Source organism: Rutidosis leptorrhynchoides, chromosome 4 (genome assembly GCF_046630445.1).
Source record: "Rutidosis leptorrhynchoides isolate AG116_Rl617_1_P2 chromosome 4, CSIRO_AGI_Rlap_v1, whole genome shotgun sequence".
Lineage (NCBI taxonomy): Eukaryota > Viridiplantae > Streptophyta > Magnoliopsida > Asterales > Asteraceae > Rutidosis > Rutidosis leptorrhynchoides.
In genome coordinates, this window is record NC_092336.1 from 332459228 (window position 1) to 332474634 (window position 15407).

The window sequence follows — 15407 nt, forward strand, 5'->3', positions numbered from 1 at the left end:
AAGCCGAGCTTCGTGTAATTCATAGATTTTTGGCTAACTCGATTACACAGAGAGGTCACAATATGTAACACCCCAGCTTAACATGACCACAATATTGTCCGCTTTGCCCGTAGGCGCACGGCTTTTTCTTGGCGACCACACACGAGAAGCACTTTCCTAGGAGGTCACCCATCCTGGTAGTGCTCTCACCCGAGCACGCTTAACCACAACGTACTCGCACTTCTACTCAGCCTGTGATCACAAAACGCGTTGTGTCATTTAAGCGTGAGTATTACCTTATAATCCCATGATCACTCATGTTCGTGGGCGATGTGGGATTTGCCTAGGGTGTTACATTCACCCCCCCTTAGGGACTCATCGTCCTCGATGAGGTTTTCCCCACCACCCCCAACGGCACATGAGTGGCTTTGATACCATTCTGTAACACCCCAGCTTAACATGACCACAATATTGTCCGCTTTGCTCGCAGGCGCAATGCTTTTTCTTGGCGACCACACACGAGAAGCACTTTCCCAGGAGGTCACCCATCCTGGTAGTGCTCTCACCCGAGCACGCTTAACCACAACGTACTCGCACTTCTACTCAGCCTGTGATCCCAAAACGCGTTGTGTCATTTAAGCGTGAGTATTACCTTATAATCCCATGATCACTCATGTTCGTGGGCGATGTGGGATTTGCCTAGGGTGTTACACAATAAGGAGAAAATGACCTTACATAATTTATTTTACCTAAAGTGTATTCGAGACCCGAGAAGCTTTGTTAATATCCCTTACTGTGTTGGTTTTTATTTATCTAAAATGGTAGAAGGAATGCAGGAAGGGAGTATAATAGGAGGAGGTATTTTTGTTACTCTCATTGGAGAGTATTTAGGTGTTGATAGGAACCAAGGGGGTCCATTACAGGTTTGTAGAGAACAGGATGAGACCATAGGATTGCGGGTTTATGCGGGTGCTAAGGTATTAAAGAGTAGACGCAACCAGGCAGTTCCCTATGAAGGTAATCATCCTCAGGTAGAGAGAGGTTCAAACGAGGAAATGGAGGAAGCGGAAGACATTAGGGATGTCTTTCGAGATGCTATTCTTGACGTCCACGTTCGTATAGATGAGGAAGCAATGACGAACGCGGCCAGACATAGTATGTACGAGCAGTGGAACTCCGAGCGAGTATACGAGGACTATAGGCGATGCCAACACGATAGCTGGTTAGTTCATCAGCACCAAATCATGAGCCAGCTATCATATCAGGTACCAAATAACTACGTTCCTACTCGACCTGCTCATTTTCCGTCACACAGCCCCGACATCCGACCACCCTTTAATCGATATGACTATAACCAAGCCTATCAGAACACCTATAACCAACAATGGAACCCACCTGACGAGATGAACTGGTACCCCTATCCAGACTGATTTGGTTCCATTGGTTATTTTTATGATTTTTATGTTTTTATGTTTTTACTTTTTCATGTTTAAACTTATGTTATTGGATATATTTATGTAATTTTTATCATTTTTATTATTATTGTGTACTAATATTTCACATTTAGGATTTGAAAGTGGGATATTAAGTCTCATTTCAAATTGTCATGCATGTTTATATTTGTATTGTATGTATATTGTCAATTGTACAAAACAGGGTAAAACAGCGCATTTTCAAAGACTGACATTAAGTTCAGCAAAAGCTAGTACTTTTGACGACAAAAAGAAAAAAAAATGTGATGAAACAACAAGACGGAATGAACAAATGATGTGCACCATTTATCATTCAGCAAACAAACGCCAATATGTTTGGAAATTTTCGTAAAATTTAATCATTTTTCTACGCTAATCACCCTCAATAATTTAAAATGTTACTGATTTCTTGCAAATGAGGGCATTGCAAGATCTTAAGTGTGGGAAGGGGTTAAATTCTTTCGGAATTTTAAAAAATTTTGACTTGTACACTTGGTTACCATTAGAAATACTAGTAACGCAGTAGTTGTATTAGAATCTAGTGCTCTCTGATAATAAAGAACAGCCCTAGTCTTATATACTGACTACCCATTTCTATTAAAATTTTTCAAAATTTTCAATTAAATGAATTCAAAATCATGTTTATACATATTTATGAAAGATAAAACTAGGTGTTAACACCGAAATTATTGTTACCTCGGAAAGGACATAAATTGAGAAACAACCCAAAATGTTAGAATTCATTTAAAATAGAATAGAGGACAATAAAAAGGAAAATAAAAGTCAAGTGTGGGAAAATTTACCAAGTTATTTAAAACATATCACACATATTTTTGTAACAAATAACTGAAGATACTTTTGTTTTGGATGATTTTAATCAGTTTTACCCGATTTACTGTAATATATTTGAAAGAAAGATGGATCTACACGATGAATCAATTCCATCATTAAAAGGAAGTAAAGTCTTCTGAAAAAGAAACGCGCTTCTTGATTTAGGTCATGAAGTTGTCGTCCAGACCAGCTGTAGGTTGACGAAAAATCTAGAAAAGTCATCTCTAAAATCAGCAGGAAATCCACGGACCTCAGCATAAAACAGGGTCGCCAAGTGGTCAGACTTATCCTAACCATGAGAGGATCTGTCTCGTAAAATGGGGAGGACGCCGTGCAAATTAGCTGGATAAGACTAATGAATCAGATCCCCAGAAAAGGATAATCTCCTTAAAGATCAAAAATCAGCTTTTACGCCTGATATTACTCAATCCTAGAGATTGACCATAAAGATTGAGAATTACAAACTCATGGAATTCGATGATATCTAAACTCGAGCTTGAACGAGAAAATATTTTGATCAAAATTACAAACCGATTTGTTTTCTGAAAACCCATTTTCAATGCGTTCATTACCATTGAACGTAAAATCCTAGGAATTCACCTGGAATTCATTAGGTCACCTGAACCAAATCGGGTGTCAACCGTATGAACGGTGGTTGCATAGCATGGTCAAAGACAGGACCTTGTGCCAGACCGGAAAATTATAAGGGTGAGCTTTACTATTACTCCTACCAAGGATAGTAATTGCATCCGATATGTTGTAGAACATAATTAAAAGCATGTCAGGGGACATTGCCTTAACAGTTGCTTATTCAACGCTTTCCTTTACAACCGGACGGTAGTTTACCGAAAGGTAATATACGAAACAAGTATACTTGACGTGTTGCTTTCCCAATACAAGGTTAGTAAGTGGGTGACACAAAACCGCAAGTTTTGAACTAAAATTTTCAAATCTGAAACCCACCAAACCCACAAAAACAATTTGCAAACACCGGTGAAGGGTTATTCCGGAAAACTTATCTAGGGTAAAAGCTAGATTTAATTTTCAAAAGATCAAATATTTTCATAAAGATCCAATTTCCTTAATGGATCTAAATTTTCATAGTCATGTGAGACTGTAAACCACATCGTTACTACCATTGTTCATACCGCCGTATAGAAATCACTGATGCACAAAGTGTGAAGAATAAAGAAGTGATTCTAGTATATTTCAAGACTATATTGCTTGAGGACAAGCAACGCTCAAGTGTAGGAATATTTGATAATGCTAAAAACGAACATATATTTCATAGCATTATCCCTCACGAAAGACAATCTTTTAGTTGCAATTGTTCTATTTACAAGTGATATTCGTTTAAATAATAAAAGGTGAAGACAAAAGACAGATTCGACGAATTGAAGACGCAAACGACCAAAAAGCTCAAAAGTACAAAGTACAATCAAAGAGGTTTCAATTATTGATGAGAAACGTCTCAAAATTACAAGAGTACAAGATTTGAAACGCAAAATACAAGATATTAAATTGTACGCAAGGACGTTCGAAAATCCGGAACCGGGACCAGAGTCAACTCTCAACGCTCGACGCAACGGACTAAAAATTACAAGTCAACTATGCACATGAATATAATATAATATATAATTAATTCTTAAAATTAATATATATATTATATTATATTATAAAAAACCGTCGGCAGAAGAAAATAACAACATGTGAGCCTCCCCAGCTGGCCATGTGATCGCATGGCCTGGAGGAGCAAAACTCATACGATCGCATGAGCCCCTTTTCCAGCCCACATGCCTATAAAATTCGCAGTTTGGTGAACATCAAACACATCTTTTTCTTCTTCATTCATACGTAAGATATATATATATATATATATATATATATATATATATATATATATATATATATATATATATATATATATATATATATATATATATATATATATATATATATATTTTAATTTTAATTTTACTTTTAATTTTAATTTCTAATAATAAGGGTATGTTAGCGAATGTTGTAAGGGTGTAGGTCGAAATTCTGTCCGTGTAACGCTACGCTATTTTTAATCATTGTAAGTTATGTTCAACCTTTTTAATTTAATGTCTCGTAGCTAAGTTATTATTATGCTTATTTAAAACAAAGTAATCATGATGTTGGGCTAATTACTAAAATTGGGTAATTGGGCTTTGTACCATAATTGGGGTTTGGACAAAAGAACGACACTTGTGGAAATTAGACTATGGGATATTAATGGGCTTTATATTTGTTTAACTAAATGATAGTTTGTTAATTTTAATATAAAGATTTACAATTGGACGTACCTATAAATAACTATATACACTCGATCGGACACGATGGGCGGGATATTTATATGTACGAATAATCGTTCATTTAACCGGACACGGGAATGGATTAATAGTCTATGGAATTACTAAAACAGGGGTGAAATTATGTACAAGGACACTTGACATAATTGATAACAAAGTATTAAAACCTTGGGTTACACGCAGTCGAAAACCTGGTGTAATTATTAAACAAAGTATTAAAACCTTGTTACAGTTTAAGTCCCCAATTAGTTGGAATATTTAACTTCGGATATAAGGATAATTTGACGAGGATACTCGCATTTTATATTTATGACTGATGGACTGTTATGGACAAAAACCAGACGGACATATTAAATAATCCAGGACAAAGAACAATTAACCCATGGGAATAAACTAAAATCAACACGTCAAACATCATGATTACGAAAGTTTAAATAAGCATAATTCCTTTATTTTCATATTTAATTGCACTTCTAATTATTGCACTTTTATTTATTGTTATTGTATTTAATTGCACTTTTATTTATTGTCATTGTATTTAATTGCACTTTTAATTTTCGTACTCTTTAATTATCGTAATTTTATTTTATCGCACTTTTATTTATCGCAATTTCATTATCGTTATTTACTTTACGCTTTAAATTAAGTCTTTTATTTATTTAATATTTTACACTAGGTTTTAACTGCGACTAAAGTTTTAAAAAGCGACAAACCGGTCATTAAACGGTAAAAACCCCTTTTTTATAATAATAATATTACTTATATATATATTTGTATTTTTATAAATTAAAACTAATATAGCGTTAAGCTTGTTTAAGTGTATCCCTGTGGAACGAACCGGACTTATTAAAAACTACACTACTGTACGATTAGGTACACTGCCTATAAGTGTTGTAGCAAGGTTTAGGTATATCCATTCTATAAATAAATAAATGTCTTGTGTAAAATTGTATCGTATTTAATAGTTTTTCCTAGTAAAATATAAGCTATTTCATATACACATCTACGCACATCACCAACATATCATTATTTTGGTGTATTTTATTTACTTGGTTCAAAGTGAAAGTGATCTTTCGATACTCTACATGAATCTGGTGAAGTGTGGAGTACACGTTCGTAAAGAGTTAGAAAGATCACTTGATATGAAATTGAACCTGGTTAACCTAAATATTGAAAAATTTGATAAGACTGAAAACTCAGTACATTATGGTGTGCGCCGCGCCAATATGGTCTGTGCCGCGCAATATAACTGAGTTTGGAAGTCGAACCTTTGAGTTTTGATCAGAACTCAACATAGCACATTTGTGCGCCGCACACTTTGTTTGTGCGCCGCACAGTAAGCCGCTGAAGTAATGTCGAAGCAATCATGGAAATTGAGTGTTGTTCTCAGTTGTTTGGCGCGCCGCGCCATATACCTGTGCGACGTGCAGTAAGGCATGAAAACGTGAACAGGTGCAATTTTTACCCAAAAGGTATATTGGTTCAAAATGTTGCACAATGATTACTGATCGTTAAGGGACAGTTTATATATGATATTTAGCACATTTAGACACCATTAAAAGGGTGTTGGTTCCCAAGTGATGTACCATTTCACTATGGTCATTTATGAAAGGTTGCAACACTCTATTTGCACCTTTTGACTTCATATAAATAGAATTCTTGATTCATTGAGGAAAACTTCCAGAAATTTGACATTTCTTACTCACTTTCAACACTCAAACTTCCAGATAATATATTCTACAATTGCAAGGAACAATTCTCTTTTGGTCATGAAGATTGTTCATACTAGTCTTATCCTAATAGTGATTTCGTGCAACCCGTGATCAAGTGGGTCGAAATACTCTATTAAGAAAGTGTTTACACGATTTTAATTTCAATCCGGTTCCAAATTCTCAATCCACTAATCCTCATTTCTAATAACGCATGCACGCGCTTTTAGGCGGACACCCGAATGGTATTACAGGAATCTGAACCTTAAACTGACTGTTGGATGAATCTACTTTCTGGTTTTAGGACCTTCACAACCCTAATCCTGGAAATGTACACAAGATTTTGCATAGGATTTTGCTCTTTATGTGATAAGTTTGTTTTAAAGTAGCTTTTACACGCCTTAATTTACAAGATAATATGTATTTGAATAACTGAATTTCGAGTACTGGCTTATTTTTTGGTTTATGAATCTAAATTTTGTTGTTAATACTTGTACATTGCTGTTATAAACCATTTAAATAATGTGATCAAATGTAAAGATTGTTGACCACTTTATAATTTTCGTAATAATTGATTACTGTATAAGGTTGCACCTTATGCATAAATAGATGCACTTATTTCATGCTAACTACTCCAACATAGCTAATTTGTCATCATAAAGATGTATACACACACATCATCATCATCATCGGGGAGGCAAGAAATTTATTCGTTTGAAGGTTGATGGTGTAGTTGTTAAGCCGATCATAAAGATTCGGAAAAGTAAAGGTAAAGGTAAAGCGGTTGCTGGGTAGTTTTTTGAGCGGTGTTTGGTTGATTTATATGTTTGTAGTTTTTGATTAGATGTGGTTTTTGTTTGTGTCATATATACGTTTTAGTGTTTCGGTTACTCAAGGCTCGGACTTAGTTAAGTTAGGCACTTTGGTTAGTTTTAAGGAATGTTTACTGCTTCCGAACCTTAGCTAGTGTTTGGATCGATTGTATTCTTGTCCGTCTTTTTCATCGATTGATGAAAAGACTTATATGTTATCGTTATTTTTGCCAAAAAAAAAATAAAAAATAAAAAAAAATGTGGAAGCACTATAACCTTCGTTTTCTTTTTTTCACCCTTTGTTCACACCTTTGTTTGATTTGTAACTCCGTCAATCACCTCCCTTCCGGCCTCCAGCATCTCGTTGGAGGTCCGATGACCTAGTTTCTTGCATTTTCCTTTCCCTTTCTCTTGGATCTGTCCTCTGCGACTCTCATCTCCGGCGAATCAACGTTTTCCGGCCATCTTTCACCTTTTTGACTCCGACGCATGCGATTAATGTTGTGGTCTTACACACATTCTGTGTTCGATTTCTTCTTTGGGTTAGTTCCCTCTTTTCGTTTGCTTTTGGTGGGTTTTTTTATGGGTTTGGCAGGAGTTCGGTTCTATTTTCCGGCGTCTTTTACGTTTTCTTCACCACGGTTCACAGGCGACGATCTCTTCCGAGATCTGTGTATTTTGTGGGTGGGGTTTCTTTTTTGTAAGTCGTCATCTCTATTTCTTTCGGCCGGCAGTTCTAAAGGGGCCGGAGACTTTTTCCGGCGGTTTTTGGTCGGTTCTTGGAACCGTCCTCTTTTTCTTCTTCTCTTTTTTATTCTTAAGAATTGGCATGTATAGCCTTGTGGTTTGCTGCTGATTCTTCTCCTTCGATAGATTGGGCTGTGGTGGCCGGAATTCCTGCCAGAATTTTGGTTACCGGAAGTTTATGGCCTCTTTTGGGTGGGTTTGATCCTTTTTTTGTTGGTTTGGTTCTGTTTCGTGCACTTTCCCTATCATCGTTTCCGGTTTGGATGGTTACGATGTCGTTGCCGCCGTTATCGACTTAGTCAATTTCGAAAAATGAGGTCTACGGGTGTGGTCTCTCGAGCGCTTTTCGACAACCCGTTCGGTGGTTTGGTCCGTTAAGTGGGGGTCTTCCTCGGTTTGCTGGTCTCAGGGTAGGTGTTCTTGAGTTTCTCGTTGGACGGAGCTTGCTGGTTTGCTGATGATCGGGTGCTGCTCTTTGTGACGGGATGGTGAGGTAATGGATCGGGAGGTCTTTTCCAAGCTTGGTCGGGCTTGGGGGTTGTATGTCGATAGGTCTGGATCCATGCAGGGTTGCAGCTTGTTTGATTTTAGCTGCTCATATCATATCTTTTTGTATTGTTGTTTATTTAGACTTCAATATGGTTCACACACGCATCTTTCCATGTTTATAGGCTCTGGTTGTACATAGTTTTACGAACTACAGATCATCACATCTACTCAATTATGTATTCTGCCCGTTCTTTACCGTCTATTTTATATATAAAAATAGACAAAAGCTATAAAAACGGTGTTACAAAGGGAACTTTTTTGTAATATAACGGAATCAAACGCTACCTTAATCAAAAATATAACTATACTGAAAGAAAACAAAACAAAGGCAACAGAAACTGTACTACTAGTATTAGCTCAAACGCTTTCTTGACTTGTGCTACAACGGAGTACACATCGACTTTTCTGAACATAATTTCGGTACAACGCAGTCATAACTGGTATCATAAACGGAAGAACAATAGATATGGTCATAAATGCATACGTTATGAAAGTATCTGGTGCAATCGCACCCATACAAGTAGCGTACGTGAACCCAAGCGCAAACATTAAAAGTTGAAATTCCAACCGCATAGGGAAAGCTGTAGTAAGTACCGAAAGCATGTAAAGCGATGTGTAAAACCCGACCGAATTGGCAAACAGAAATAGCGTGTAAGCTACAGGATTATGAGTACCCATGACAGCTTCCCCAGCAGTATGGCTTTTAGTAGAAGTAGTATTGTTTGTTGCAGACGACGATAACGTATTATTTGCTGTATAATCGTCTTGCCAAGTGCCACCTGGCGGACTAAGTGCGGGCTGATACGTTGCAGATGTGATTAGTATAACTATCACGAGAAGCGTATTTCTTACTTTGCTTGGAGAGTCTTGAAGATTATTGTATTTGAAGTAGTGTAACCATTTTTTAGCCGCGGATGATGGTTCTTTTTGTCTTGTATCGGGTTGATTATTTGGTGTTTCTTCTTCTGAATATGATGAAGTTTGTAGATTTTCGGATTTTAGAGCGCCAGCTTGAATGAGTAGCTCGTCAATTTCTCGATCACCGGCTTCACTTTGAAACATTAGTAACATATCAAGAGGAGTCAAACCACTCTTGTTTAAGGAATTCAACTCCATCTTTTCCTTAGCAACTTGCCCATTAAGTAGAAAGTCAACCACCTATCAAAAAATGAACTTGAACCAAATAAATTCGAGATTTGAAGATTCAACCATCACAAGTTAAGTGTAGTGGTTGGCCCTTTGACTTCCTTGCAAGAGGTCTCGGGTTCAATCCTTCTTAGGTCGGATTTTGTGGTGGCTAGGGAAGGGTTGGAACAGTCCGCGAGTAATCATGCATGGACTGCGTACATTAGAGTTATGGAGTTGGAATACTAGTTTTCCCGGGAAACCCGATCTGGATATTAACCTTAAAATAAATCAAGATTTAAGTACAATAAGAAAAAATTGAGCTCACCTCGTACTGTCTCTTTGAGACGGAAAGGTGGAAAATCGTATTTCCATGAATATCAACAACATTAAAAAGTTCCTCTTTATCGGCGAGCTTTAGATGTTGTGTTAAGACTTGAAAGGCTTCGAATTGGTTGTTCTTTACCGCTAGATGGAGAGGAGTCTCACCTTGAGCAGTCGTGCATTCGACCGAATCCGGACTTGCCGAAATCAATTCCTTAACAACTTCAATTTTACCTTTGACCACAGCCAAATGAAGAGGAATTTTTCGGTCTTTTCCTTTGATCATACACAAACCAAGGTCAACTTTGAGAAGTTCTTTGACTATTTCTACATGCCCGCAAGCGGATGCAATGTGTAAAGGACTAAAACCGTCTTGGTTAAGTTCCTTGACAAATTCGGGCCTTAGGTTAATGACTGTTTGCACGAAGTTGAGATGTCCAGCGAAACAAGCTATGTGTAACGGGGTTTCACTGCCTTCTAGCGCCACAGCATGAAGTGTAGCCGGATTGGTCTCGATCTCTTTAAGTAGATGATCAACATCGCCGTTCCACGCTGCTTGATTTAGCCTTCGATTCATCGCTCTATGATGACAGAACTTCACGGCTCATGAACGGTTAAAACTTATAAATAAAGGGTTTTGGTTGCATCGTAACAACTACATAGAGATATGTCAACTATGGAAGTGTTTATAAATGATGAATACTTACACAAGTGTGTACAAATAATAAATAAACCGCACATTTCTTGATTTTATATATATATATATATATATATATATATATATATATATATATATATATATATATATATATATACGGCATGATCAATGGGGAAGTAACCAATCGGGGGGAAGCAAATTTTTATTTATTTTTTGGAATTTTTTTTTCGACATCAAGATCACACGAAAATATGAACATTTAGAAAAGACACTTCGTGAAAAATGTTATTATTTAGGCGGGAAAACGATCGACAAAAATAACATTCAAGATAATATTGTTCGTGAACAATATGAACGTTTTTTTTTCCATGTTTTGTGAAGTAAAATTTAGCCCGATTTAGAGTTTAGGGTTTAGGGTTTAGGGTATGATGTTTTGGGTTTATTCCATAAACCCAAAACAGCAAACCCTAAACCCTAAACTCTAAACCGTTCATGTTAAAAACTCAATCTAAATCCTAAATCTAAACCCTAAATCTAAGCCATAAACCCTAAATTTCTAAACCCTAATATCTAAACCCTATAAACCCTAATATCTAAACCCTAATATCTAAACCCTAATAGCTAAAACCTCAACATACGCTCGAAAAACACGATAATTGTTAAATATTACTTCTTCGAGCGTTTTTCTGCCAAAATAAAAACATTTATCACAAAGTGTCTTTATTAAATGTTCATATTTTCATCCCATCAATAATGTTCGTGAACAAAGTTTTTTCAAAAAACGAAAAGAAAAAAAAAGTTTTTGCTTCCCCCGCTTCCCCCCGATTGGTTACTTCCCTTTTGATCCTACCAATATATATATATATATATATATATATATATATATATATATATATATATATATATATATATATATATATATATATATATATATATATATATATATATATATATAGAGAGAGAGAGAGAGAGAGAAATGTAAAAAGAGAGAAATGTAAAAATAAGTGTTTAGGATAGTAATTTATTATTGTTTGAACCAGCCATGGATACATGATATGTCAATTGAACAAGTCCTTGAGAGTAGGTTGGAAGGAAGTCAGGAACTCTCAAGTTTAATTATTTATACATATTCTAGTGTTGACTTTCACGGCTTATCACTTCAAATGTTACACTTACATTTTATCATATGTAATTTTAATTATTAATTAATTATTAATTAATTAATTAATTAATTATTATTAATTAATTATTAATTAACTCTTATATACTACTACCTCCGTTCCAATTACATAGTCCTGTTTTTCCATTTTGAGATGTCCCAAATTAATAGTCCACTTCCATAAATAGAAAGGAAAGAGGATATTTGATTGGTGGATCTGGATAGAGAAAATATTTCATTGGTGGATAAATTAAGTTAGTGGGATTTTCTAAAACTGTGTGCTCTTTTGTCTGTGGACTATTAAATTGGGACGGAGGGAGTAAACCCCATGACAAAATATGTAGCTTCAAATCATTCCGGTTGTAGTTTTGAGTTTGCATTCGGACTACAATCGATCCCTCAAATTCGGCTCAACTTACACAATAGCTCCTCAAGTTTACAATTTTTCAGGGGTAGTAATTGTAAACATAAAATTTTATCAAAATAAAAGAAACTATTTCCCCCCGCATTTATAACAAGCCCTATCTTCTCGCTCGGTGTGAGTTAAAATTTTCTGATACCATCGTTCAACTCAAAAAAGTCTCACGAACCCAGCGAGACTAACTATACGCGAAACGGACACTTTTTAAAAAAACGCTTAAACACAACGACAGCTCGTATCTTTCTGTTCGCCGCAAGTTAAATTTTTCCGACAACACCGTTACACTCGAAAAAAATTTATGAACAAAACGAAACTAACTACGTTCGAAACGGACACTTTTTAAAAAATGCTTAAGACAACGACATCTAAAACAGCGCTTAAGACATGAGTCGTTTTCCCCTCTGTAAATACGCAACACTACGTTAAATATGAATACACAGGCCGAAAGTCCCGCCGCATCGCGCGGGCCGGATCCGGACTAGTTAAAATGCTTTGTTAAGTCAAAGTTGACTATTAAAGTGTCAGGCATTAAGAATTGATTACTTGTGGTATTAGTAATGGAATTTTAAAAGGGTAAAAGGGAGATGAATGATATCTTGAATAATATAATATGCCTGGCAAACGGGTCGGGTTGGGTCGAGATCCAAATGGGTTTGGGTCGAAACGGGTCATGGATCGAAACGGGTCAGAATTTAAATGGGTCAAACGGGTTGGGTTGGGACCTACGTTGGGTTGGGTCTGAGTGGGTCAAGACCCAACGGGTTGGGTTGGGTCGAGAACTATTTTATTCAATAATTTTAGTTTTAAATACTTTTTTTTTATCATTTTTATTATTTATTATTTTTATTATTTTATTACTTTTTATTATATTTTGAAAAATTACATCGTGCAACTAAAATTCAAAATTTTACAGCTCAACTTGTTAGACCCATATACAAGACCCGTTGGACCCGTTGGACCCGTTGGACGTGGTGGATTTGAACCCGATCAACCCATTTCTTAATTTTTTTTTTATTTAAGACCCAATATTTTTTAAAAACACTCATTAGACCAATTTTTAGGAATGCGAATCTCAAAAACTAAAAACTTTACAACTCGACCCGTTTACTCATATGCAGACCCATTAGACCCAAATTGAGCACTTTGGGTTTGGTTTGCCAAGTATTATTAACATCCAAAAAAAAATTTGGCTAACTTTTTTTATCTGAAATCCATCAACCTAAAAAACAAAACCTCAAGACTTGTACCCAAATGGTAAACGCTTAAACCAAGTTATGATTGCTTATATAAAACCAAGTTCATCGTAAGAAATCATCCATCCAATTATTTCCCCGCTACAACTTTTGTTGTTCATCTCTTATCACTCTTTATTGGATTGGATTCACTATTCAAGTTAGTCTCTTCAAAAGAACTACTTTACTGTTTACATTTCATAACTCATAGTGCTTAGTAACGGACAATCATTAAAGACATAATATGACATCTGATGTTAGACTCTGCAAGATTCCACCAGTTCTTACACACCAATTTTTATAAGCATCTGAAAGGGTCAGAATGATCATGCATGCATAATCTAGCTGGGTTGCGTACATCAGAATAAAATACTCGCCCTCAACGAGTAACCAGAATAGGAAAAAACCTCATCCGCTTACCGTAACACTACTCTCATATACACGAACTATATACTACAATTTAAGGCATGTTATGAAACTCCTAAACAACCATCACAAGATGGTCTAGTGATCAGTGTCCTGATATCCTCACAAGAGGTATCAAGTTCAAACTTAATCTTGTGGTGGCCAGGGAAACGGTCGGAAACGGGCACGGGATACCAAGTTAGACCGTGTACATCGAAGTAAAAATACTCGCACTCCTCAGGTCAGCTGAATAGAGAAAACCTACTTCATTCACCCGTTTATGAAGCTCCTAAACAACATACTTATTCCAAAACACGATCTGGCTACTCATTCTGATTCTTCATCTTTTCTATTTCTTTTTTATTTTCATTATTATAGCACTTTATGAATTTGCAAATGAAATCAGTTTCGTAATTAAAATATACTCTGGCAATTATTTCATATAATTTTTTTATAAAATAAGCTAGCTATTGGTATATACTAAAACCTCCATAAGAAGATACAGCAGCAGAATCAACAATTGAGATCTGTGTCGAAACGATGATTAAAGTAACCCAACAGTCCTGGGAAAAAAATAAAAATAAAAAATATGTAATAGAAACAAGTTGGAGTAGCAATTGGAAACTGGAAAATACATTCATAGTAGTATAACACAAGGATAACACAGAAAACCATAAAGCTATTAAAAATCATTTTAAAATTTTGAAACAAAAGTAACCATCCCAAGATAGCCCAATGGTTGGGCCCTGAACTCCTTATGAGAGGTCACAGGTTCATATCTTGGGGTGGCTAGGAAAAGTTTGGGAAACAGTCATGGACTGTTCCGAATAGGCCGCGTACATCAGAGTTAAAAATACTTGCCCTCTCCGGTAACCGGAACAGGGAAAAAGCTCAAACAAATTTTCAAAAAAAGTGCATATACCAGAGCGTTAGAATCAGGGAAAAAGTGGGAACTTTGATTTACAACAACAAATTCATAAACTTAAAAGTAATTACTACTCCCTTGATGATAGCTACTAATGCAGAAAGAAAGGTTACTAACCTGCAAATAGTGGAGAGACCTGTGGAACAGGGTTCATCATAATGGGAACCTCAAGCAAGGATTTAATATATTCAAGTTCCTCATTCCATTATTCTGAGAAATCCGTTGCAACATTCCTGTTATGACCCCCACCAAATTCGATTTTCCTAGCAACAAGTTTAACTCCAAGAAAACTCTTATATTCACTTCCAACAGAAGGAAATCAGATTGCAGAACAAGTGCTACAATGAAATAAAGGAAACGTATCCCCCATATAGACAATCCTTTTGTAGCTCCTACTTGATACGTATTGTAGTACGTGACACTCTCTAACGAACAAAGTAAGAACCTGCATAAGTCATTGTAGCAATTGCTTGGAAGCTGCAATGTTAACTTCTTCACCTCAACCAACCTAAGTATAAATCCCTCAGAAACATAATTTCAAATAGTGATACTCAGTAGGTGATCTTCAATGGAAATTCTATATATATATATATATATATATATATATATATATATATATAGTGGTAGGATCAAGAGGGAAGTAACCATTCGGGGGGAAGCGGGGGGAAGCAAAAACTTTTTTTTTTTTTTTTCGTTTTTTGAAAAAACTTTGTTCACGAACATTAT

At 35.9% G+C, this 15407-nt stretch overlaps 1 protein-coding gene across 1 annotated transcript; it reads right to left on the reverse strand.

The window, feature by feature from the left end:
• Positions 1–8765: 8765 nt before the first annotated feature.
• On the reverse strand, positions 8766–10601 carry LOC139843707 (ankyrin repeat-containing protein BDA1-like). Its single transcript, XM_071833851.1, has 2 exons — positions 9886–10601; positions 8766–9590 (listed from the first exon to the last, which is right to left on the reverse strand). The coding sequence occupies exons 1-2, from the start codon at positions 10456–10458 to the stop codon at positions 8790–8792; spliced, it is 1374 nt and encodes a 457-aa protein (XP_071689952.1). The 5' UTR covers positions 10459–10601; the 3' UTR covers positions 8766–8789.
• Positions 10602–15407: the final 4806 nt, after the last annotated feature.

Coding starts and splice junctions, on each gene's coding strand:
- LOC139843707 (XM_071833851.1), bottom strand. CDS start 10,458: ATGAATCGAAGGCTAAATCAAGCAGCGTGGAACGGCGATGTTGATCAT. Junction 9,591..9,885: donor TCTCAAAGAGACAGTACGAG/GTGAGCTCAATT, acceptor ATTTTTTGATAG/GTGGTTGACTTTCTACTTAA.